Source organism: Geotrypetes seraphini, chromosome 7 (assembly GCF_902459505.1).
Source record: "Geotrypetes seraphini chromosome 7, aGeoSer1.1, whole genome shotgun sequence".
NCBI classification, from domain to species: domain Eukaryota; kingdom Metazoa; phylum Chordata; class Amphibia; order Gymnophiona; family Dermophiidae; genus Geotrypetes; species Geotrypetes seraphini.
This window is the reverse complement of record NC_047090.1, coordinates 86,086,879-86,112,720: the sequence shown is the minus strand read 5'-3', so window position 1 is coordinate 86,112,720 and position 25,842 is coordinate 86,086,879. Positions and strand designations below refer to the sequence as shown.

The window sequence follows — 25,842 nt, the reverse complement described above, 5'->3', positions numbered from 1 at the left end:
TTATCCACGTTCAACCTCATTTGTCATTTCGCGGCCCATTCCTCGAGTGTATTTATGTCTCGTTGTAGGTCTTCACAATCTTTCTGTGTCCTTACTACTCGTACCAATTTCCAGGTCGTTTATAAATATGTTGAAAAGCGCGGGCCCGAGAACCCAAATTCTGTGGCACTCCACTTGTGATGCTTTTCCAGTCCGAGTATTGTCCATATACCCCCACTCTCTGTTTCCTATCCGCCAACCAGTTTTTAATCCACATGAGTATATCACCCTCAATTCCATGGCTTGCAATTTTTCGAAGTAGACGTTCATGCGGAACCTTGTCGAACGCCTTCTCAAAGTCTAGATATACGATGTTGACCGGGTCACCCTTGTCTATCTGCCTGTTTACTCCCTCGAAGAAGTGCATTAAGTTTGTCAAGCAAGATCTTCCTTTGCTGAAGTCGTGCGGGCTGGTCTTCATCAGATTGTGTCCGTCAAGGTGATCAATGATGCGGTCCTTTATCAGCATCTCTACCATCTTTCCCGGTACCGAAGTCAAACTCACTGGTCTATAGTTTCCCGGATCTCCCCTCGAACCTTTCTTGAAGATCGGCGTAACATTCGCCACTTTCCAGTCTTCCTGAATCTTTCCTGATTTGATCGACAGATTGGCTATTAGTTGAAGCAGATCAACTATAACCCCTTTCAGTTACTTGATTACCCTCGGGTGGATGCCGTCCGGGTCCGGGGATTTATCGTTTTTAAGCCTATCAATCTGCCTGCATACCTCTTCTAGGCTGAGCGTCGACCCTGTCAATTTCCCGTCTTCATTTCCTGTGTATAGCATGTCGGCTTCTGGTATATGGAATATATCTTCTTCGGTAAATACAGACGCAAAAAATGTGTTCAGTTTGTCAGCAATGGCTTTGTCCTCCTTTAGTACTCCCTGTATTCCATGGTCATCTAATGGCCGCACTTCTTCCTTCGCGGGTCGTTTTCCCTTAATATATCAAAACAACAGCTTAAAATTTTTTGCCTCCTTTGTCTATTTTTTCCTCATAGTCTCTTTTGACCCTCTCACCGCCTTATGGCACTTGCTTTGATGTTGTTTGTGCTTTTTCCAGTTTTCGTCCATTTTTGTCCTTTCCATTCTTTAAACTAAGTCTTCTTGTCTCTGATCACTTCCTTCACTGCTACTGAGCCACGCTAGTTCCTTGTTCTTTTTCCTCTTGGAACCCTTGTTGATACGTGGTATATATAGATTTTGTGCCTCAGTAACTGTGTCCTTATAAAGGGACCATGCTTGCTCTAGCGTATTTACAGTGCTTATCCTCCTCCTGATCTTCTTCCTCACCATGGCTCTCATTATTTCGTAGTTCCCTTTTCGGATGTTCAATGCTGTATAAGACTCACTTTTTTTCACCCAAAAGTGGGTAGAAATCTCATTGCTTCTTATATGCAGTGAAGATACAAATTTCCCCCCGGAACCATTTTAAAATACACACACAATCAACCCACTGCCTCACATTTTTAACACACACACACCAGCGCCATCGCACTTTTTAACCCCTGCAAGAGTAGCACCACCGCTGCACATTTTTAAAATACCCCTGCCCGCCCACTACCGCCATCATCGTACCTTTCTAAAACATCCTTGTGGTCCAACGTGTATCCCTCCCTCACTAGACGGCTGTCTCATCCTATTTCAAGGCCAACAGCACACAGGTCAGGAGCAAGCTTTCCACGTTCCCGCTTGGGCCCGCACGCTTTCTGAATGGCTGCCGTCAGTTCTCACAAGAACTGACGGCAGCTATTCAGAAAGCGGTGTGGGGCCAGGCAGGAGAATGGAAACCTCGCTCGCACCTGGGAATTGAAAAACATCAATTACTCAAAAACTTTGAGCTTTAAAAATATCTGAGCATAAATTAAACTAACAGGAGAATACTTCCTATGATCATTTCCCATAATTGTTTTAATACAGAATATGTCTTAACTAAAGTACAACAGTTTACTCCTTGTTTTCCTGGTAACCAACACTCAAATGGAAATATCAACTCAGAATAGATCTGGCACAGTTATAGTCAAAGGGTTTGCCAACAGGATAAAAAAAACAACAAAAACAGTCCCATTGTTTTCAGTCAAAACAGCAAACCTTTATCCCCAAACCACTTTGCTGGTAAACTTTCTCCTTACGATTTATAACCACTCTTAATAAAGGGCCAATGTAATACACTAAGCATCTTACTCACATGTTAGTGTGCAACTTTGAGTCCTAAGTTAACTTCTAATTTATGGATTGTGATCCTCTAAAAATGCATGCTAAAAGTGATTAGCACATTTCTACCCAAATTTCACATTAATGAAGCAATACTGATTTCCCAATGCAGGGAAATAAAATCCAAAATGATTAACACTCCCGCCCCTTTTTCTTTCTTTTTTATTTTAACTGTAGTACCATATATTTCATTCCTGGATCAGAGGTGAAGCAAAGAGATTTCTGGTGGCTAATTTAGGCTATTGAGGCCAGATTCAGTAAATGGCGCCCAAAGTAACGCACCATTATGATCTGCACTAAATAGTCCACAAAGGCTGCTCCGCACAGAGTGCACTTTACAGAATGGAAGACTGGGTTCTTGCCTATCTTCTTTCTTGTAAACAGGAATATCAATTTTGAGAGTCTAATTTATATATTATTTTGCTCCTCCTCCTCTCACTCTAGGCTTTGCTGGATTTCCTCAGTCTGAATCAAAGCAGTTAGTCAGCCCTAGAGTATTTACAAAGAGAGCAGAGACATGGGGATTCTCCCCGAGACAACATTAGTCTGTTCTGGTCAACAAAATCAGCATTAAATATAACATTTTGCAACACATAACCCCCTACTAAATCGCGATAGCAGTAATTAGCACAGGGAGCAGCACTGAATATGCTGCACTGCTCCCCACGCTCATAAAGTAGAGCGGAGCATTCAGCACAGCTCCCTGCACTAACCGCTATCGCGATTTAGTAAATGGGGGAGATGAGGTGAAATGAAATTTGTGTGAAACCAAAATCAACAATTCAAAAATTACTCAATTTGCAAATTTTAAACCATTGTAATAAAATTTTTACTCCCTGAAAGAACGCAGGCTAACAAACTGAAAAGGGCAGGCATCAAGACTGATATTCCTGTTTACAAGAAAAAAAAAATTAGCAAAGGTAAGAACCTAATCTTCCATTCTAGTGCAACAGGAATATCAGTCTTGACCAACACCAAAGCTGTCCCCAGTGCCTAAGGAGGGACAAGTGAGCGGTGCTGCCAGCAGCGCAGAACCAAACTCTACATCCCTTCTGGCTGCTACATCCACACCCCAAAATTTGCTTAACATGTAGAGGTGAGACCACATGGCTGCCCTAAAAATTTCTTCAGGCAAGACTGCTCAAGGCTGGACAAGAGGACATCATCCTCTGGTGGAGTATGCCTTTACTCCTCTCTGGAGACTGTTTTATGCTCCTGATATAGGCCGAAGACATTGACAGATAAATCCATCTTCAAATGATTGCCTTTGATGTCGACCATCCCCAGGAGCATGAAGAGATGATTTGTTGTCATGACTAGTCTGTTTTCAAACAATTGTGAATGTCTACTTGTAACCTGTTCTGAGCTTCTGAGAGAATGGGATAGAAATTGAAATAAATAAATAAATAAAATCTCTAAATAACAAAAAACTCTTCAGATGTCCAGGCATTTCAGGATCTTGTCTTCCTTCTTTGCCCCAGAGGTCAAAAAGGCCAGGAGAAACACTTCCTTCTTTACATGAAAACTGGAAGTTACGTTGTGTAAGAAGGAAGGTACCATACGAAGCAAGACACCAGTCTCCAAAATCTTGAAGAAAATTTCCCTGCAGGACAGAGCCTGCAATTCTGATACCCTTTTGGCTGAAGTTACAGCCACTAAAAACATAGTCTTGACTGTTAAGTTCATGAGCGAGGCCTCCTGCAAGGGCTCATATGGAGCCCAAGTTAGTACCCACAGGACGAGATTAAGATTTCAGGTTGGAAAGGGCTGGCACACAAGGGGCAAAGACGAAATACTCTCTTTAAATATATGAAAGGCACATAATATTCAATATAACATAACTTATTTATTCCTTGAATCTCAGCGATGTTACCCAACAGTGTTCAAACTTCATCTCGCTATCGAATTGTACATCAAATCTTCACCAATCCAATTAGTTAAATTAGTTAAATGAATATTCCTTCATTTGTCATAAAGGCAATTTAGCCATTTGAATTAATAATTTCTTTCAGTAAGGAAAAATTATGTTCTTATCTGTTAATTTTCTTTCCTTTAGATGCAGCAGATGAATCCAGAGACTAGTGGGATAGCACACATCTACCAGCAGGTGGAGATAGAGAAACTGATTAACAGGTGGTCTTATTGGCTGGTACGCTCCCTATATCTTCAGTATTGCTCCTTGCCCAAGCATCCGGAACCAGAAATATGGTTAACATGTAAAAAACTTATTTCCCATAATAAATTGCAAAGGTAATAATAGAGAATACAACTACCAACTATAACAAAACTTCTGAAACTTGTGAAACATAAATGGAGAGCTAATAGCCAGAAAGGGTGGAGTTCTGGATTCATCTGCTGATTCTAAGGGAAAGAAAATTAACAGGTATAAACATAATTTTTCCTTCCTTAGCAACAGCAGCAGATGAATCCAGAGACTATTGGGATGTAGCAAAGCAATCCTCAATCTGTGTGGAAAGCGAATGCCGCCTCCGCAATAATCGAAGCACCAAAAGCTGTCTCCGCACGCGCTGCCACATCCAACCAGTAATGCTTAGAAAAAGTATTCCTAGAAGACTAAGTAGCCACAGGACAAATCTCCTCCAAAGAAAAACCTCTGGACTCAGCCCAAGAAGTGGCCATCGCTCTAGTGGAATGAGTATGAAGTTCCTCCAGTAACAGCTTGCCTGAAGTCAAGTAAGAGGAAACAATGGTTTCTTTGACCCATCGAGCTATGGAAGCTTTGGACGCTGCCATACCTTTGTTGCGGCCCGCAAATAACACAAAGAGGTGATCTACGTCGAAAGTCGTTAGTAACCTGCAAATAGTGTAGAAGTATTCTATGTACATCTAGGAAACGCAGTGAAGAGAATCGCTCCCCCCAGTCCTCCTCCCTGAAAGCTGGAAGGAAGAGAGACTAGTTAACATGAAAGGTTGATACCACTTTAGGAAGAAACGATGGTACAGTCCTAACAGTCACATCTGAATCTGAAATTCGCAATAAAGGATCTCTACAGGATAAAGCCTGCAACTCAGACACCCGCCGGGCTGAAGCCATTGCCACAAGACTGCTTTCAATGTCACATCCTTCACAGTTACTTTTGACAAAAGTTCAAATTGAGGCTTTTGTAACCCCCCGAGGGGTTTAAGACTCCACTCCGGACAGGGCTTTTTAATAGGTGGACAAATATGTTGCACACCTTGAGAAATTGAACTACATCATTCCGGAACTTGGAGGCGAGGAGGATGGCAGTTTGAGTGCAGAGCTCCTCTCCCTGGACAATCTGCCTGCTTTTAAATATCAGCAGCAGTGGGAGATCAATTGCTTTTACACCTAAGCAGCAACGGGACCAACCCACCAAAAACCCACAGTCCCGATCCTGCAAAAATATGAGCTCCACCCTCCCTGCAGTCCACTAGGAAAATCAACTGCTTTTACACCTAAGCAGCAGCAGGACCAGCCACCACTACCAAGAGCCCTTTGCCCCGATCCAGCCAGGCATGTGAGCTCCTCCCTCTGCAGTCCATTGGAGAGATCAATCTACCTGCTTTTAAATATCAGCAACAGTGGGAAATCAACTGCTTTTACATCTCAGCAGCAACGGAACTATCCGCAACTACCAAGAGCCCACAGACCCGATCCAGCCAAGAGTGTGAGCTCCACCTCCCCCTGCAGTCCACTAGGAAGATCAACTGTTTTTTACACCTAAGCAGCAACAGGACCAGCCACCCCTACCGAGAGCCCTTTACCCTGATCCAGCCAGACAAGTAAGCTCTTCCCCCAACATTCCGTTGGAAAAATCAACGTGCTGGGGCACGGGCAGTGTGTCTGGGAGGGAATGCATGGATGGAAGAACATCTCAGGGGACTGTCGGCCAAGTATCTTCCCTGAAGAAGCCCTTTCTGGAAACGTCAATCGCTCCTCCTACACTTACTTGCTCCACTTCATCACTTCATCATGCTTCTATTCCTTTCTCTCCTCTCTTCTACCTTCCAAAATATTTAGATCAATGCTGTCTTGTTAAAATGTTTATTTTATTTTATTTTTCCTCTAACTCTTCTTTTCACTTCTCTATTACCCTCCAGGTACTTTAGTTAGATTGTGAGCCTTCGGGACAGTAAGGGAATTTTTCAAGTACCTTTCTTATTTCTAATCTTAATGTATATTTTCTGTAAACCGCTTAGAACCTAACGGATGTAGCGGTATATAAGAAATAAATAACATAACATAACATCAAGCTGTGACGCAAGAGAAGAATGAGCCACGCGGCCCCTATAACAAGCAATAGCGGCCACTTGAACTTTAACAGAATTATTTGCCAACCCCTTGGTTACTCCATCCTGAAGAAAAGAAAGAATGTTAGAGAGAGAAGCCTGAAACGGCTAAAGACCCCGAACAGCACACCAAGAATCGAAAATCCTCCAGACTCTAGCATACGAGGCAGAGGTAGATCTCATTTTTGCTTGAAGAAGAGTGGAAATAACCTGATCTGAATATTCCCTACGTCTCAGCCACGACCTTTCAAGAGCCAGGCCATAAGACCAAAGTGGATTTTCCATGTTGATCGGCGCTGGGTTACTAAATTCGGAGTCAGAAATGTCAACCATTCGCCCGTCGACAGACATAAGAACATAAGAACATAAGCAATGCCTCTGCTGGGTCAGACCTGGGGTCCATCGTGCCTAGCAGCCCGCTCACACGGCGGCCCAACAAGTCCAGGACCTGTGCAGTGATCCTCTATTTATACCCTTCTATCCCCCTTTCCAGCAGGAAATTGTCCAATCCTTTCTTAAACCCCAATACCGTACTCTGCCCTATTACGTCCTCTGGGAATGCATTCCAGGTGTCCACCACACGCTGGGTAAAGAAGAACTTCCTAGCATTTGTTTTGAATCTGTCCCCTTTCAACTTTTCCGAATGCGTTCTTTTATTTTTTTGAAAGTTTGAAGAATCTGTCCCTCTCTACTCTCTCTATGCCCCTCATGATCTTATAAGTCTCTATCATATCCCCTCTAAGTCTCCTCTTCTCCAAGGAAAAGAGACCCAGTTTCTCCAATCTCTCAGCGTATGAAAGGTTTTCCATCCCTTTTATCAGACGCGTTGCTCTGCTCTGAACCCTCTCGAGTAACGCCATATCCTTCTTAAGGTACGGCGACCAATATTGGACGCAGTATTCCAGGTGCGGGCGCACCATCGTCCGATACAACGGCAGGATGACTTCTTTCGTCCTGGTTGTAATACCCTTTTTGATTATACCTAGCATTCTATTCGCTCTCTTAGCAGCCGCTGCGCACTGTGCCATCGGCTTCATTGTCATGTCCACCATTACCCCCAAGCCCCTTTCTTAGGTACTCTCATTCATTAACATCCCTCCCATCGTATAGTTGTACCTCAGGTTTCTGCTTCCCAGATGCAATACTTTACATTTCTCAACGTTGAACTTCATCTGCCATCTCGTCGCCCATTCCCCTAGTTTGTTCAAGTCCCTTTGCAATTCTTCGCAGTCCTCTTTAATTCTAGCTCCACTAAATAGTTTGGTGTCATCCGCAAAATTTATTCTCTGACACTTCGTCCCTGTTTCTAGATCATTTATGAATATATTAAATAGCAGCGACCCGAGCACCGAGCCCTGCGGAACATCACTCGTGACTCTCCTCCAGTCCGAGTAGTGGCCCTTCACCCCTACCCTGTTTCCTACCCGCCAACCAGTTTCTGATCCATCTATGTGCATCTCCGTCCACCCCATGGTTCTTCAGTTTCCGGAGTAGACGCTCGTGAGGCACCTTGTCAAAGGCTTTTTGGAAATCCAGGTATATGATGTCTATGGGGTCTCCTCTGTCCATCTGTTTGTTAATTCCTTCGAAGAAGTGCAATAAGTTAGTTAGGCATGATCTCCCCCTGCAGAAATCATGTTGGCTTGTTTTCAGAAGTTCATTTCTTTCCAAATGTTCATCGATGTTTTCTTTTATCAGTGCTTCCGCCATTTTCCCCGGAACCAAGGTGAGACTCACCGGTCTGTAGTTTCCCGGGTCACCTCTTGATCCCTTTTTAAAGATGGGCGTGACGTTGGCTATCTTCCAATCCTCCGAAATCACTACTGTTTTCAGGGATAGGTTGCAAATTGCTGCAGTAGTTTCGCTATCTCCTCCTTTAATTCTTTCAGAACCCTTGGATGGATTCCGTCCGGACCCAGGGATTTGTCAGTTTTTAGTTTTTCTATCTGCCTGCGCACATCTTCCAGGCTCACTTCCATGGATGTTAATTTTTCTGCTTGATTTCCATTGAAGAATTGCTCAGGTTCCGGTATGTTGGTTGTGTCTTCGTTCGTAAATACAGACGAAAAGAACATGTTAAGTCTTTCCGCGACTTCTTTCTCCTCCTTCACTACTCCCTTCCTGTCTCCGTCGTCCAGCGGTCCCACCTCCACCCTAGCTGGCTGTTTCCCTTTAACATATCTGAAGAACAGTTTGAAATTTTGTGCCTCCCTGGCTAGCCTCTCTTCATACTCTCTTTTGGCTTTTCGAACCACATGGTGACATTCTTTTTGATACTTCCTATGCTCTTTCCAGTTCTCCTCTGTTTTGTCCTTTTTCCATTTCCTGAATGAATTTTTCTTATTGCCTATCGCTTCCTTCACTATTTTAGTGATCCATACCGGATCTTTTGTTCAACTCTTTTTGCACCCCTTTCTGAATCTGGGGATGTACAGATTTTGCGCCTCGCTCACCGTGTCCTTGAAAAAAGACCAGGCATGTTCTACTGTTTGGCATTTCTTGGAAGTGTTCATAAGTTTCTTCCTTACCATTTCCCTCATTGCTTCGTAGTTTCCTTTCCTGAAGTTGAAAGTTGTCGCTATGGTTCTCTTTCCTTTTGCTATTCCTACTTCAACCTTGAACTTGATCATATTATGATTGCTGTTTCCCAATGGTCTCACTACTTCCACTTCCTTTGCAGGTCCCATTAACCCATTTAGGATTAGATCCAGAGTGGAATTTCCTCTTGTTGGTTCTCTAACAAGCTGCTCCATGAAGCAATCTTGTGTAGCCTCCAGGAATTCTGTCTCCCTGTCTCTCTTGAGCTTCCAAGACTCCAGTCTATCCCGGGGTAGTTGAAGTCTCCCATAATAACTGTGTAACCGCTTTTGCATTCTCGCTTCATCTCAGCTTCCATTTCTTTATCGATATCTCCTGCTTGCCTGGGTGGACGATAGTATAGGCCCATCTTTATTTCATGTCCTTTCCTACCCGGTATTTTGACCCATAGCGATTCCAGCTTGTTGGTCGTCTCTGCTGTGTCTATTCTTGTCGATTGTATGCTTTCTTTTATGTATAGGGCTATTCCACCTCCTTTCTGTCCTGACCTGTCCTGGCGACAGAGCTTGTATCCCATTTGCTTTCCTCATTCCACCATGTTTCAGAGATTCCAACGATGTCTATGTCCTCTGCATTAGCCACTGCTTCTAGTTCCCCCATTTTGTTTCTTAGGCTCCTTGCATTAGTATATATGCAATTTAGATCCTGGCATTTTGTTGATTTCATTTCCTTTCCCTGTGCTTCGGTCTTTAGTGTCTTCTCTTTTGCTACAATCTTTCTAACCTCCTCTTCTGGGTTAGTTGAGTCCTGTAATTCGTCCCTTGTTTCTTCCCAGCCTTTTTTCCCCTTAGTATCTTAACGAGATACCTTCTTCCGAATCATCGACACTAGGTCGACTGTCGGCTTTCCCCTTCCTCTTAGTTTAAAGCCTGTTCTATTCCTCTCTTGACGTTGTTTGCTAGAAGTCTTGTTCCCGCCGCGCTCAGGTGCAGACCATCTCTCCTGTAGAGCTTGCTCTTACCCCAAAACGTTGTCCAGTTCCTCACGAAGTGGAACCCTTCTTCCTCACACCTTCTCCTCATCCACGCATTTATTGATTGTAGTTCTTCCTGCCTTTTCACATCTGCCCTCGGTACTGGTAGGATCAGCTTCCTTCCCAGAATCCTGAACTGTTCTATCAGTGTGCTTCTTCTGTAGTCTCTCCTGCTGACATCATTCGTCCCGATGTGGATCATTACTGCGGTCTCTTCTGTCTCCGCTCCTCCAGGATCTTCCCAATTTTGTCCACGATGTCCTTGGTTCTCGCTCCTGGGAGTCAGGTCACCAGCTGATCCTCTCTTCCTCCTGATATGTGGCTGTCCATATGCCTCAGTATCGAGTCTCCCACTAGGATCGCTGACTTTCCCTTCTTCAAATTTCGCTTCGGTCTCAGGTCAATGTCCTCAGTGTGCTTCGCTCTCTCTTCTTTTGGGCATCGACTAGCCAATTCCTCCCCCTCGTGCAGTATTCCTCTATGGGTGTCTTCTTTGAGGTCACCTGTTTCTTGCTCTCCCTTCCATGTTGGTGTTGGTGTAACTTCATCCTTCATCTGGAGATTGTTCTCTTCTACCCTCCTCCTATATGCTTCCTCAATGAATTCCTCGATATCCCTGACTTCCTTCTCGATGTGTCTCTCACTCATGAAGTCTTCAAATGTCCTGATAGGGTTTTCCGTGGTGTAAAGTCCTTCTAGCTCCTGTATCTTGTCCTCAAGTCGCTTGACTTCCTTCTGCAAACTTTTCAGCTCCTGACACTGATTGCATACATATGACTTGTCTCCCCGAGGGGAGGTAGTAATACATATGACAGTCTGTGCAGAACACTGGAAAGCTCATCTTCTGGTTTCCCTCTGCTTCCATCGTCGTTCCTGCTTAAAGATAACAGTTTAAGATTACATGTTCCTTCTGTGCCTACTTCCTTCTGCGCCTGCTTCTGGCCTTGCTGCCTTCTTCTTGTGTGTGCTGCTTACGTTCTAACTTACCTTACTTTTGCTTGTGTGTTTATTCCTTCTGCGCCTGTTTCCTTCTGCTCCTGCTTCTTGCCTTGCTGCCCTCTTCTTGTGTGTGCTGCCTACGCTCTACCTTACCTTACTGCTGCTTGTGAGTGCTGCCTTCGCTCTACCTTACCTTACTGCTGCTTGTGTGTGTTTGTTCCTTCTGCACCTGCTTACCTTCTGTGCTTGCCGCTTCCTTACTTTTCAGTCCTTCCCTGTGCTCTTGGGTGTAGTGACTTGGCCCTTTTTGAGGCTTATCAGGTCCTTATATCATGGATGACGCGGCCAATCCAGAGCTACCAGGATCACCGTGCCCTGAAAATGAGCTATGTGATGTAACACAGGACCTATCATTGGCCAAGGAGGAAACACATAAAGGAGACAACTCGGAGGCCATGCAAGAGCCAACGCGTTTACCCCCTCTGACGTCCGCTCCCTGCATCTGCTGAAGAATCGAGGAATCTTTGCATTTTGAGATGAAGCCATGAGACCCCACCTTTGCACAATTAGGTCAAATGCCTGATTGGAGAGTTCCCATTCTCTGGGATCTAGAAGATTTCTGCTGAGGAAATCTGCCTGAACATTTGCTTGAACCACGTGAGCCACCGATAGTAGAGGAAGATGAATTTCTGCCCATTGAAGCAGAAGCATTACTTCGTTTGCCAGCTGAGGACTTTGGGTACCTACCTGCTTGTTGATATGCCACTGCTGTGATACTGTCTGAAAAAACCCTCGTCGGTCGGCCTAAATCATGGCCTGGAACACCTGCAGCACTAGCTTGGTCACTCTCAATTCTAGAAGATTGATGGACCACTGAGTCTCCTCCGGAGACCAGACTCCCTGCGCTGAGGACTGAAGGCAATAAGCTCCCACATCCCAACAGACTGGCATCTGTGGTAACTATAATCCAGTCCGGTGATGCCAGAGACATGCCTTTGAACAGACTGAGATCGCTGAGCCACCAATTCATGCTAAGCGATGCTTGAGGAGTCCATTGTAGATAATGATTGTAATCCTGAGACACTGGGGACCAATGGGAGAGAAGTGATTGCTGCAGTGGTCTCATGGGAAAGCGCACCCAAGGCACCACTTCCAGCGCTGCTACCATTGATCCTAGCACTTGCACATAATCCCTTACTCTTGGTCTGGGTGACTGTAGAAGTAGGAGGTCTCTGGGTAGAAACACCTTCCCCACCTTCGTGTCAAACAGCACCCCCAGATGTTCCAATGATTGGGACGGTGCAACAGAGCTCTTTGAAAAGTTGATGGCCCACCCTAAAGATTGAAGAAGGGAGATCACCCTTTGGGTTACTGACAAACTTTCCTGTCTGGAAGATGCCCGGATCAACCAGTTGTCCAAGAAGGGATGTACTCAAATCCCTTCCTTGCGAAGAAAAGTTGCCACTACTACCATGACCTTTGAGAATGTCTGTGGAGCCATGTTTATGTCAAATGGCATGGCTTGACACTAACAGTGCTGGCCAAGGACAGCAAAGCGAAGATACCACTAATGTGGTGGCCATATGGGAATGTATAGATATGCTTCCCTGAGGTCGAGAGCCGTAAGGAATTCCCCTGGTTGAACCGCTGCTATTACTGACCTCGCTGTTTCCATACGGAAATGCCTGACATTTAGAAATTGATTGACTCTCTTGAGATCCAGAACTGGACTGACTGAACTCCCCTTTTTGGGCATTCTGAAGTAAATGGAATATCTTCCTTGTCCCCTTTCTTCCAGAGCACCTGGAATTACAGCCCCAAGCCCCAAAAAAACTGGAAGGGTGATCTATATTGATTCTCTCTTGGCGGCTCCTGTGCAAGGGGATACCAAGAAAGAATCTGCGAATGGAGAGGAAAATTCTAATTTGTAACCTTCTCGAATAATGTCCAATACCCACTGATCGGATGTTATCTTGGCCCACTCCGCCAGAAATGAAGACAGCCAACCTCCTCAGGTCACAACAGAGGGAGCCGACATCCCATCATTGGGAATTACTTAAGGCTGGGGTATGGGCTGGTTGAGCAGTTTGGGGTTTTGTAGGACAAAAGAAATTCTTTTGTGGAAACCTAGGCCTAGAATTATAGGAAGAATCGTAAGAAGGTGTAAAGCAGGGGTGTCCAACCTTTTGGCTTCCCTGGGCCACATTGGCCAAAAAAATGTTTCTGGGGCCACACAAACACTGCAGCAAGACAGAGGAGGGAGCCGGCAAGACAGTAAACACCCAGGGGCTGCAGAGGAAAACACTGCATCGCCCTCAACCGGGGCCGCACAAAATACTTCACGGGGCCACAAGTTGGACACCTCTGGTGTAAAGGATGGCTTTACGGGCCTATATCTTTTAACATCACAGAAGTGAGGTGTGGCAGACAAGGCCTTCAAAGGTGCCTTAGGCTTATCCTCCAGTAACCTCTGCATTTTGGTATCACCAAAATCTTTCACCAATTTGTCTAAATCTTCTCCAAACCACAAATGACCTTTAAAAGGAAGCCTCACAAGCCTAAGTTTGGAAGCCGCATCTGCCGCCCAGTTACGGAGCCACAATGATTTGCGAGAAGCTACTCAAAGACACATTTGTTTTGCCAAAGAGTGAATAATATCAGAGGGCATCCGCCAAATATGCTAGACCCGTTTCCATATCTGCAAAGTCGGATGGGACAGAAACCCCTGTCTCCATCATCTTATCTGCCATACATTGAGCCCACTGTAGACATGCTCGTGCAGCACAGAAACTGCATATAGCTGCTTGTAAAGTAAGTGCTGCTACTCCAAAGGACATTTTGAGTGAAGCTTCAATCTTCCTATCCTGGGTGTCTTTTAGCACTATACCCCCTCAATGACCGATTTGCTCTTGTCTGTAGTGCTTGCAGACTGCCCTGCTCAGAAACCGCCGCCACTACAGCTGAAGAAAAACAGCTGACTACCAGCAAACTGCTGAACCGCCGATGTGCACTGAAGCGGAACGGGAGCCACTGCTAGCGAAGGAGAGCTGAGCCGCGCTTCTACTGGGCAGGAAACACTCACCTCATTCAGCGTTAAAGTAAAGTCTTCCCCCGCAGCGTCTGAGTAAGCCTGGGCAGCAATTCAACAATGTTGCTCGCAGCTCCTCTTCCTGCTTTCCATCTGCCGTGGTTCATCTCCAATGATGCACAACTTCCTGTTTCAGCCCAGGTGGACCACGTCAGGCGGAAAGCAAGACGGGGAGCTACGGACAACATTGTTGAATTGCTGCCAAGGCCAGCAGATTTTTCAGCGTGATGGCAACATCGGACTGGCACGGGAGGGAAGACATGCTGGGCTGTGAAAAGGGGAAGTTCGGGAGCACTGTCATGGCCCGCATAAAATGGCCAGGTAGGCTGGATTTGCCCCATGGGCCTTGTGTTTTACACATGTGCCCTAGTGAGAGAAACAGAAATCAGAGCCTGGGACCAACATGATTTGAATAATAAAATGACCAGACAACAAAAGGTAGAAAAAATAATTTTATTTTCTATTTTGTGATTACAACATATCAGATTTGAAATGTGTATCCTGTCAGAGCTGGTGTTAGACAGCAAGCGTGAACTAGGACCTAAAGGAGAGAGGAAAAGTCTTTTTTATTTATTTTGTTTATACCACAGAGCTAGCATTGGGTTGGAGAGGTTGTATCCCTATACTTCTACTAAGACTAAGTATCTTAATAAAAAATTCGGCCCGTGACTTAGCCTGTATTTTAGATTTCGGTCCCTTATGTGATTTGAGTTTACCCCTGCCTTAAGCTGTCACTAATGATACAAACACTCAAGCATTGAATTTCACTGTTAAGGTGGAAATAGATAACAAAAGGGTGCAAAGTGGCTTGGCTATTTTCCCAATGGAAATTCTGAACAGCATCTTGAAAAACAAAGGAATAATTTTCAGCAAAATCTATTAGAATAACAAGTTTATCAGGATTTAAATTTTCTTTGACTGTTTTCAAGTAATGTGCTTGATGTTTCGAAATGTAATGATATATTGAAAGATCTGTAATCTTTTCAACAAGCACAGCTATAAAATCTTCAACTGCCATTTGTTTCACATCTAGAGTTGCATGATCCTTGGAGATCTAAACTTACATCTCGAAGACCAAGCATCCAAACCAGTAGATAACTGTCTATCATTCCTCAATGCCTTATCATTCCAAATTTTAAACCCACAAATCACTCATAATAAAGGACACCAACTGGACATCGCAGCCTTCATGACTCATCAACTCTCAACCCCAGAAATTCAAACATCTAATGGAATCTGGTCCCCTTCACTCTGGTCAGACCACTACACATACACATTTAACATCAACTGGACCAAAAACAAAACCACACCAAATTCCAAAAAAATAACCTACACCTCACACAAACACATTGAACCCACTAAATTCTGGACAAAAATAGATGAAACTATCCAGGACTGCGACCCCAAGGACTTCATCTCACACTGGAGCAAACTGAGCACAAATGTCCTTGATGAACTGGCCCCATTACAAACAAAAACTAGAACCAGTAGATCAGACCAATGGTTTGACAGCGAACTACTCCTACTTAAAAGACAGTGCAGACAACTTGAAAGAAAATGGAGAAAAAATAACCTAGACCAAACAAAAACTGCCTGGAAAAAAATTAACAAACAATACAAACTACAACTAAAGGATAAGAGAAAAAAACACTACACCAACTTAATAGGCACTGATACCCAAGATTCCAAAAAACTATTCCAAATATTAAAAGATCTAACAAACACTAAACCCTATATGAACACAAACAATATCCCTCTCCCATCAGCCACCATCTTAGCAGAACATTTTAGGAACAAAATAACAAATGCAAGAGCCACCCTCAACTGTACCCCATCCCACCTAAACGAACACACGACTCAACCCACAGAAAAAGAATCAACTGCAGCAGACAGAACATGGTCCCATTTCCACAGTATACATTGGTCAGAACTCAATAAACTCTATAAAAAGTACAGCCACGCATCCTGTGACCTTAACCACTGCCCACCATATCTCCTAACAGCCTCCAGTGCAAAATTCCGCACTCTACTTCTAACTAAACTAAACTAAACCTTGGGTTTATATACCGCACCATCTCCACAAATGCGGAGCTCGGCACGGTTTACAGGAAGAAAGATGAGAGAGGAACTACAGTGGAGAGATTAAATCCATGCTCGATGATGGCCTTTTCCCAACCGACCTTAACGAAATCATCATCACCCCAATTCAAAAAGACCCAAAAGGACCAACTGACCAGCCATCCAACTTCAGACCCATAGCTTCAATACCTCTATATGTCAAATTAACAGAAGGTCTAGTAGCCAAACTCCTCACCAATTACCTAGAAAACCACAACTTACTTCACCCCACATAGTCTGGCTTCAGAACCAACTTCAGTACAGAGACACTACTGGGATCCCTTATGGACACAGCCAAACAAAATCTTAGCACTGGGAAAAAAATGCTGCTCATACAACTGGATCTGACCGCAGCATTTGACCTAGTAGACCATAACATATTATTGCAAATTCTGGACACAATAGGTATCTCTGATAAAGTATACTCCTGGTTTGAAGGCTTCCTGAAATCCAGAACATATAGAGTAAAATCGGATAAAGTAAAATCTGAACCTTGGTCCAACGCCTGCAGCGTGCCCCAAGGATCCCCACTATCCCCTACTCTATTCAACCTATATACCGCCTCCCTCGGAACATATCTGGACAATCTAGACATTACCTCCTATAGTTATGCAGATGACATTACCATCCTCATGCCGTTCGATCAACCAAAGATCGCCATGACAGACATAGTACATTGAACACTAGAAGCAGTAGCGTCCTGGATGAAAGATCACAAATTGAAACTCAACCCTGACAAAACAAAATTCATCCTCCTCGAAAATAACAAAACCCCAACCTTAACCAGTATAGAAATCAACTCAATCAACTACCCCATTCAAACCACCCTAAAACTATTAGGAATGACTATAGACAGATGCTGCACCATGCAGCCTCAAATAAACAAAACAATACAGAAATCTTTCGCAGTTATGAGAAATTTAAGACAAGTACGAAAATTCTTCGAAAGGCCACAATTCCAGCTCATAGTTCAATCCCTTATACTAAGCCTACTGGACTACTGCAACATCCTCTACTTCCCCTGCAACAATGATTAAACAACTACAAACAATCCAAAATACAGCTCTGAGACTCATCTACTCACTGAAGAAACACGACCATATCACAGAAGCATACATCGACTCACACTGGCTACCAATTCAAGAAAGAATACTATTTAAATTCTACTGCATGCTATTTAAATCGTTAAATGGAGACAGCCCAATCTACCTAAACAACCGCCTCTACCAAACTACATCACCCAGACATAGAAAAACACACACCCCTTTCACACACCCTCCAATCAAAGAAGTCAAACAGAAAAAATTGTATGGCGGACTACTGGCAACACAAGCAGCAAAACTGGATAACCAAATCTCCAACCCACTGATAACCACCCCCAAATACAAGATCTTCAAAAAAGAAATAAAAACGATTCTCTTCAAGAAATCACTGAATCACTCTTAACATATCAATTACCGTCCATCCTCCTGCCTTCACCCCGCCCCACAGATACTACCAGTTCTTCTCAATTGCTCTTGAATTCACCAATAATTTACTGTATCCCACTATGTATATCTCTTTTATATCTCTTTTTGTAATCCACCTTCTCAACTTCTCTTGAATTTACCAATGATCCAATATTGTAACCCACCTTTTATACCTCTTTTGTAATCCGCTATGTATATCTCTTTTATATCTCTTTTTGTAATCCGCCTTCTCAACTTCTCTTGAATTTACCAATGATCCAATATTGTAACCCACCTTTTATAACTCTTTTGTAATCCGCCTTGAACCGCAAGGTAATGGTGGAATAGAAATCTCTAATGTAATATAATATAATCTGTTTGAATCCAGTGCTTGAATATTCTGATTTTTGCTTATTAGATGCTTCATAAGTATTATGTCTCCCTTTTAGTATGTATTATACTCATATCTCTCATTTAAATTTCAGTGTTGTTAATAAGTATTTTTTAACCACATCAAGTCACACTGTTTGGTGAAGATAATAATAATAATAACAGTTTATATACCGCAGGACCGTGAAGTTCTATGCGGTTTACAATGATTAAAAGATGCTACAAATTGAGTAGAATTAATGTAACCAGGGTTAAAAATTTAATAGCTACTTGAGAAAAAAAACAGGGTTTAAAGAAGTTTTTAAAGAGTTTAATGAAGCAGAGAGGATCTGGGAGGAAATATCTGTGTTTTTTTATTTTGAGAAGTATGGTTTATGTATGTTTGTATTGGTGCAGTTTTGAGGTTTTCTGTTGCTGATCTCTTGCACAGGTCTGCTGTCCTCATGCAGAGATCAGCATAAGCTGTCTGAACATTCTAACTGTGAGATTTGACAGTTGGGAGGGTGACTTGGATCTGTGTGGAAGTGTTTTGGTTTCTGTGCCTTGTGAGAAGGTAATTATGGTGGTTTTTATTTGAATTTGTGAAGGATTGTGAAATTCTGGATAAGGTCTGAAGTTTGGTATTGATGCTGGTAGTGTTTAAGAGTCTGTGATAATCTTCTGGGAAATGGATGAGAGATTCTATAAGTGAGAAATTTATTGTGCTGATTTTTTGAGGAAAGTTTCAGTCTGCTCTTCTGTGAGACTCTTCTGGGAAATGTTTGAGAGGATCTTTGAGTGACTTCTGTAGTGCTGATTTTTGGAGGAGATTTTTATGAGAGATCCTGTGACAGATTTCTGTGGAATGTTATAAGAGAATATTGCTAAAAGAAAAATGGTAAACTGTTTTGGGAACCTTTTCCTGAGAATATCTGTTGTAAAGTTTATTGAGAATCTGAGTGATTTGAGATATAGGAAATTTGAGTGATTTTAGGAATAGGAAATTCTGGGGAGGGAAAAGTATAGGGAATATCAATTATCTATTTTTTTTTTAGCTTAGAAAGTATATTTAGGCAATTTGGGGTTATTAGATTAGGATAGGGTTTTCCCTTATTGATTTGTTTAAGACAGAGTAGTAGGTGGGTTTCAGCAAGAGAGATTCTGCTAGCAACAGCGCGCCTACGTGGTACCCCTACATAGCAAGAACATAAAGCCTCAAATACCCAAATCTGAGGAAAAAGAAGACCTTTACAGAGGGGAAGTAGAATCTCTTTGTTTAGATTTGATTTACAGCATTTTTTATTAAAAATTATTTCTATTTTAAATTCTGAATCCTTAGTGCTTCTTTATATTTATTTTATTATATGTTTAATAACTATTTTTATTTCAAGGTTATACCATATTATCATATATTATTATTTTGTTTATGTAATTCACCCCTTCTCCTGGGGAAAGGTATCAATTTAACCCTCGGTGTGCACGACTACAAAACAAATCTTATTTTAAGAGGGATACCTTTTACCTCAGTCTGAGAAGGAGGGGGTTACATTAACAAAATTAAAAGCTAGTGATTAACAGCTCTAGAGATCAGTTATTGTGGAATAAGATTGTACAGGTCAGTTACTTAAATACTTCAGGAACATATATGATATATAAGAATGAATGAAGATTAGATAAGATTATTCCTTATATATCACATCTTTTTTATGCATAATTGTACAATAAATTATCAAACTATCAAAAAATAAAACAGAAAACATCGCCATATTATAAATAAAAAAATAAACAGTCCTATAAAAAATGTCATATCTGTATTTGTTAATCTCTGCTATCACTATTCTGACCTTGATATTCAAGCTGAGTGGAATTTCTTTGGCACAAGCCATGGTAAGTCACCCTGCAATGAAATTGGTAGAACTGCTAAAAGGTTAGCAGCACATGCAAGCTTACAACAGACAAATGAAAACCAAATTCTTTCACCAAATGACCTGTTTAGGTTTTATGACCAAAATTTGACAAAAATCAAAGTTTTTGTTTGTTTCCAAAGAAGAAATTAAGTCTGCTAGACTCAATCAAAAAAGAAGATTTGGGACTGCCTCCACAACTGCTGGAATTCATGAAAATCATCAGTTTATCCCTGATGGGATACATAAGAGTATGAGTCGAGTATCAAATGATTGTTCTTCACTCATTGCAACTACTGGTTTACTGGATGACTATCCAGTTAATGCTTCTCTAAAGATAAAAAATCCTCAACCTGGACAATACATATCATGTGTTTATGATAACAAATGGTGGGTTGAAAACATTTGCGAGACATTAATTGAAGAGCATGATGAATTCATAAATTTCATGCATCCTCATGGACCAATTCATTCATTTCATTGGCCTCCTAGGAAGGACACTTGCTGGATTTCTGAAGACCACATTTTTGCAATTCTAACTGCACCAAGCACAGTAACTGGTCGACAAAACACATTTACAGAATCAACAATTCAACTCATTTAAGATAAATTTAATAACATTATATAATAAATAAAGTGTGACTATGGCTTGGGAACCATAAAGAGACCCACTTAAGGCTTGGGAACCTTGACTAAGAAACCCACCCACCTGTGGCTGGACTTGCCTGGCTATCGGGCGTGACCTCTTGACAATTGGGTTGTCAGTTTGAATAAATTGGCAGTAGTTAAACCAACATGGACCGACGCAAGTTTTGACAGTATTTTAATAAATACATATGTAGTATGCTTAAAACAATTTCTTTACTACTAACCAACATTCTTAATGCCTGGCAATTATTAGTCCTGTGCCAAAATTAAGCTTTAAAACAATAAACAGTAAATTACCGTATGTGTGGAATAAAGTTCTTTCATAGTTCAACTTGAATATTTTAATAACCCTCCAAAGACAAATACAATTAATACTTTTAAATAGTTAGTTACGCTGATGAGACTTATCTGAAGTCAATTGCAAATTTTTTCCTATACAAAAAAACACCCTCCTGAAAATTTGATATCTGGTAGAGAAAAGTTGCTCTATCCAATGCTTTTTGAACCAAAGTGATTGCTGGTGTCAAAACTGAAATACAAGGCTTTACAAATGGGTAAAATCTGTCATTCATATTTTTGCTGCTCTGCTTGACTTGCAAAATCTTTGTAAATAGACAAAAGAAGGCCTTGAAATTTACACAGATGGATAACAATCAGTAGTTGAGCAGGTGTACCAAGCGAGAAGAAACCATTTAAATTTGTTACAAATCTATGACACCCCAAAAATGAAGCCAAAAATTAGCAAATTGAGGTTTTGGCCAACTTTGGCATTGAGGCATTAGAAGAGGACTTAGCCTAGACTTTTGAAACTCTAAAAGCTTATCATCATATTTTTTGTTCTATAAGACATATCTGACCATAAGATGCACCCACCTGTAGAGGAGGAAAAACCAAGAAAAAAATTCTGAACCAAATGGTGTGCCCTGTACCCAGTCCCCCATCTGGTGGTCTAGTGGTAGGCTTGGACAGGGTATAGGGAATGTCTAGTGGTGGGCACATCTAATGGTAGGCATGTGTAGTTGCAGCCAGCCAACCCCAAGCCAGCCCCAAGGCAAAGGCAGCCCTCCCCCCCACCCGTACCTTTTTTCCCATCCCGGCTGTCCAGCGTGCTTTCTGCGCTCCTTCCTCAGTTTCCCTGCTTTCTTCAGGCAGTGGCACAGCAGTGCGCAAGGCAGACGCGCGCTTTTTGCGTGCCTGCTTGGTCCCGCGCTGCACTCTGAATGGCTGCCTGCCAGTTCTCGCAGGACGAGCCAGGGAACCGAGGCAGGAGAGCGGAAAGCGCGCTGGACCGCCGGGATGGGGGAAAAAAAGGTACGGTGGGGTTGTTTGGTTTTTATATTCGCTCCTTAAGATGCACCCTTATTTCCATCCCCTTTTTGGAGGTGGAAAAGGTGTGTCTTATGGAGCGAAAAATAGGGTAAGTACAAAAAGTTGTACATGTAGATTAAATTTCAGGCTGATGTTAGCAATACTCTGTATACAGGAGGTCCTTGAAGTTGCCCATTTGTTTCATACGACATGCACAAAAATTTTAGGACCTCTACTTAGGCACCTTTACTACATGAATTTCATGTTTTCAAGGTTGAAACTTTGCAGGGCTTAGCTTTTCAAGCCAGCGCATTTATGTGCCAAGTTTCATTGAAACTGGAGATGGTAAGGTGGGGGATCATTCTGAAAATTTGTACAGTTGGTGTAGAATGACCCTTAAGCAACTTTTGTCCCATTTACAGAGTTTTGAAAACTTACCAATTGTTATGGGGGTGACTTTAATGATGTTCATGACCCGGTTGGGATAGTTCTAGCACCCGATTCAGAAGCGGGGATGGAGAAGTATGGGGTATTTTTATGCTCTGTGATTTGTTGGATATGATGGATGTCTGGAGGGTTTTTCATCCCACTGACCAAGGCTACACAAACTTGTCCCACGGGTAAATATCACCATATTATTCTCTACCCCAGTCACCGTGGCACTCTAAACGCCTGAACGCACTGCCCCAGTCCTAGCAGCGCATGCACAAGATTGAAAGCCAATACAGCCAAAGTGGTGACTGTGGCGTGCAAGAGCAGTGCGCTTGAGAAGTAAGGAATTGGTTTATGAATTTTAAGATAGGAAGAGGAATGTTGTGTGTTGAATAGGTGGTATGTAGAAAATAGCAAATAAAGTTAAATAAGTGTGAAATAAACGTTGAATAAATGTGTTCAACACAAACGTTTGAGGTAGACAAAATCTATACGCAGGTGCTGGCGTCTCTATTGGAAGGGTGCAATGTTTTTAATGTTTGAAAACATGATTATGTGATTGAGTTTGACACCCTTGCTCTAAAGCAGTGGTCTCAAACTTGCGGCCCAGGGGCCACATGCGGCCTGCCAGGTACTATTTTGAGGCCCTCGGTATGTTTATCATAATCACAAAAGTAAAATAAAACAGTTTCTTGATCATATGTCTCATTACCTATAAATGACAATATTATTATTAAGACTTGGCCAAAAGGAAAGATTTATAAACTATGAAGAATTTTACCTCATTCAAAATTGTCATTGTCATTTAATAAGACATTAACTATTTTTTCTGCGGCCCTCCAAGTACCTACAAATCCAAAATGTGGCCCTGCAAAGGGTTTGAGTTTGAGACCACTGCTCTAAAGAGTAAGAAAATCTCTGATCTTACATTAACTACTAATCGAAAATTCACATAAACACTTAAACAAATAATTGTGTCTTCAAGAATTTTTCTTAAGACATCTCTGATTTTACATAGGTGCAATTGACCTGACAATGTATGCCACAATTTCACTCCAGCAACTGAAAACACTATACTTTAAGCAGTTTCTGAAGATAGATTCAGATTCAGCCTGCAACACTGCATAATCCCATCACCAGTAGTTTGTAAAGTTTGAAGGAAAAAAAAAATCTACCCCTAAAATTGGCACACCCTATTGTCCATGTGCTTACTTCTGACATGGAAAAGGCTTCAGAGCACAAAAACAATGTCCTAATTGGGAAGTAAATCTGTAGTAATTCTTAGTACACTGTGGACAACAATACATGCTAATGAGTTGCCTATGAAATTACTTCAGACTAAGCATTTTAGTTCAATTTTTACTTCATACTCATGCCAAATTTTTGTATCATTCCTAGAGTTTAAAGATTTAACTTCCCACTCGCTCCTGTTAGAAATTTTATAAAAATCTGCCACAAAAGGCCCGAAATTCTGCTTCCTGGAGAGAAGGTCCCTAATTCTTGATTCAAGGATCTCTGCAGCCCAAATTTGGGGCCCTGGCAGTAACTCAGTTAAACCCCACCCAAAATTCCACCCCTTTGCATATCCAACCCCCCCTACCTACTCTCCAACCAATGCAATGTTAAGTATTTTAGAATGGAGTGGGAGTAGATAAATGTATGGTGGGGAGGGGAGAATGACTCTTGGGTCACAGTCTTCCTGGCTTGGGGGACCCTGGCCATTCGAGAATCGAACAGGATCCAATTAGATTTAAAGACATTAGTGAAATTTTTAACTTCCTCCTCTAACCTTTAATGTTTAAACGGAAGTTAAAATGTGCTTTGAGGTTTTCACTTTACTTTGGATTCAATGCATAATTTTAACTGTTGTGTGCAATGCATCGCAGAAGTAAAATCATAAGTTTTAATGTGAAAGTAAAACAAATTACATTTTTACTATACTCTTCTTACATCAACCCTTAAAGTTCTACCAAAGCAACATTCATCAGTTTGACCTGTGCCCGACCACAACAAAAGAGCCTCCAGTCTATGCTGCTTTCACAAGGCAGATTCTTTTCAAACAGCACAATCTGAAGCAGGAAAGCTTTGTGACTCAGCTTGAAACTAAACTATTGCAGCACCAAACACTTTCCAGGTCCAACTACAGAGAAAAAAAAAGCTTAATTTCCAGCAGTCTTCCTTCCCCACCCCGCACAGGAAAGCACATTTGAATAATTTGCTAAAAATAAAATAAACACGTTACTGAAATTAAGGTATAAGGATCTCCTTCCCCTTGTTGAATAGCTCCGGAGTCCGGGGTTTTGGTTTTTTACCGAGACCCTATTGCTTCTCTCTCCCAGATTCTTAACAGTAGCTGACAGGTTTGCAGTTTGCACACCACATGCCAAATTCTCCTTCATCCCAAATACTGTACTAAGGAGGCTTCTTCTCACCTATGACAATCCGGAGATGTTTGAGGCGGGTCAGCACATCCTTCTTGGTATCCAACACTTTCTGCGTTGATTTCTTGACGTCTCCATGAATTTTTTTAGAGAACATTCCGCTCCCGGACGCTTCCCCCCCTCCCGCCCCCCAACTTGCGACTCCTGAGTTGGGTTCCTCTGCTAGTTCTAATTCATATCCGGAGGCGCAGGGGAGAAAAGCGAAACATTCATGGACCTTACATATTAGGCGCGGGAAGGGCCGCACTGACCTCCCCTCGCTGTAAGTCAAATGAAACGGGAACCGAGCAATGCTTCCAGGTTACTGAAACTATTACTACTGCAGCAATGCAAGAAGGCTCTCATCAGACACCTCAAACATGGCGGACTGCTCTTAGTCTCCAGGCAAAACAAACCAATAGAGCACAGAGCTACTGAACAGCACGGCAGCTGCGCCGGCCCGCCCATTGACCCCGGCAGGCGGAGAGGGGAGGAGAAGCGCCATTCCCTCGCTCGCCTTGCCGTGTGGGGGGAGGAGCCAAGGCCACCGCAAAGTTCTAAAGCTAGATTCCGTTACCCCAGCACTGTCTCCAGGCGGGACATTTTTGGGATGGTCACTGCCTTAGTTCCATTTCAACTAGAGAAATAATAATAAATAAAAGCACAAAATTTGAAGAGGAAATGTTACTAAGGAATCCCACCTGCTTCCCTCTGGGGAGCACTTTCTTTCCCACAGTAAATTCCAGAGAATATATTTGGCATCTAATAGATGTTGGAACAAAGGAAAAACCAGCAGGAATGGTGTACAAGACACCAAGGGCTCCTTTTACAAAGCCACGCTCGGGCCTTAACGCGCAGAATAGCGCACGCTAGATTGCCACACGCGCTAGCAGCTACCGCCTCCTTTTGAGCAGGCGATAGATTTCCGGCTAGTGCTCACTATTCCGGTGCGTGCGATAAAACCGCTAGCACAGCTTTGTAAAAGGACCCCCCAAGTCTTTAATGAACACACATTACAAATGAACATAAGACAGTTTGTATCCAAAAAGGTTAGAAAACCCGTGTTTCAAA

General features: G+C 42.5%; 1 protein-coding gene across 8 annotated transcripts in view; it reads right to left on the bottom strand.

Annotated features, from left to right (window-relative positions):
* RALGAPA1 (Ral GTPase activating protein catalytic subunit alpha 1) overlaps positions 1-25,560 on the bottom strand; it is a 678,446-nt gene extending 652,886 nt beyond the window's left edge. For 4 of the 8 annotated variants that reach the window (XM_033952520.1, XM_033952524.1, XM_033952526.1 and 1 more), the window contains exon 1: positions 24,784-25,456. In XM_033952520.1, coding sequence (XP_033808411.1) covers positions 24,784-24,889 — 106 coding nt within the window. In that variant the 5' untranslated portion in view covers positions 24,890-25,456. The other 4 variants (XM_033952523.1, XM_033952527.1, XM_033952528.1 and 1 more) reach the window with 2 other exon arrangements.
* Between the last annotated feature and the right edge of the window lie 282 nt (positions 25,561-25,842).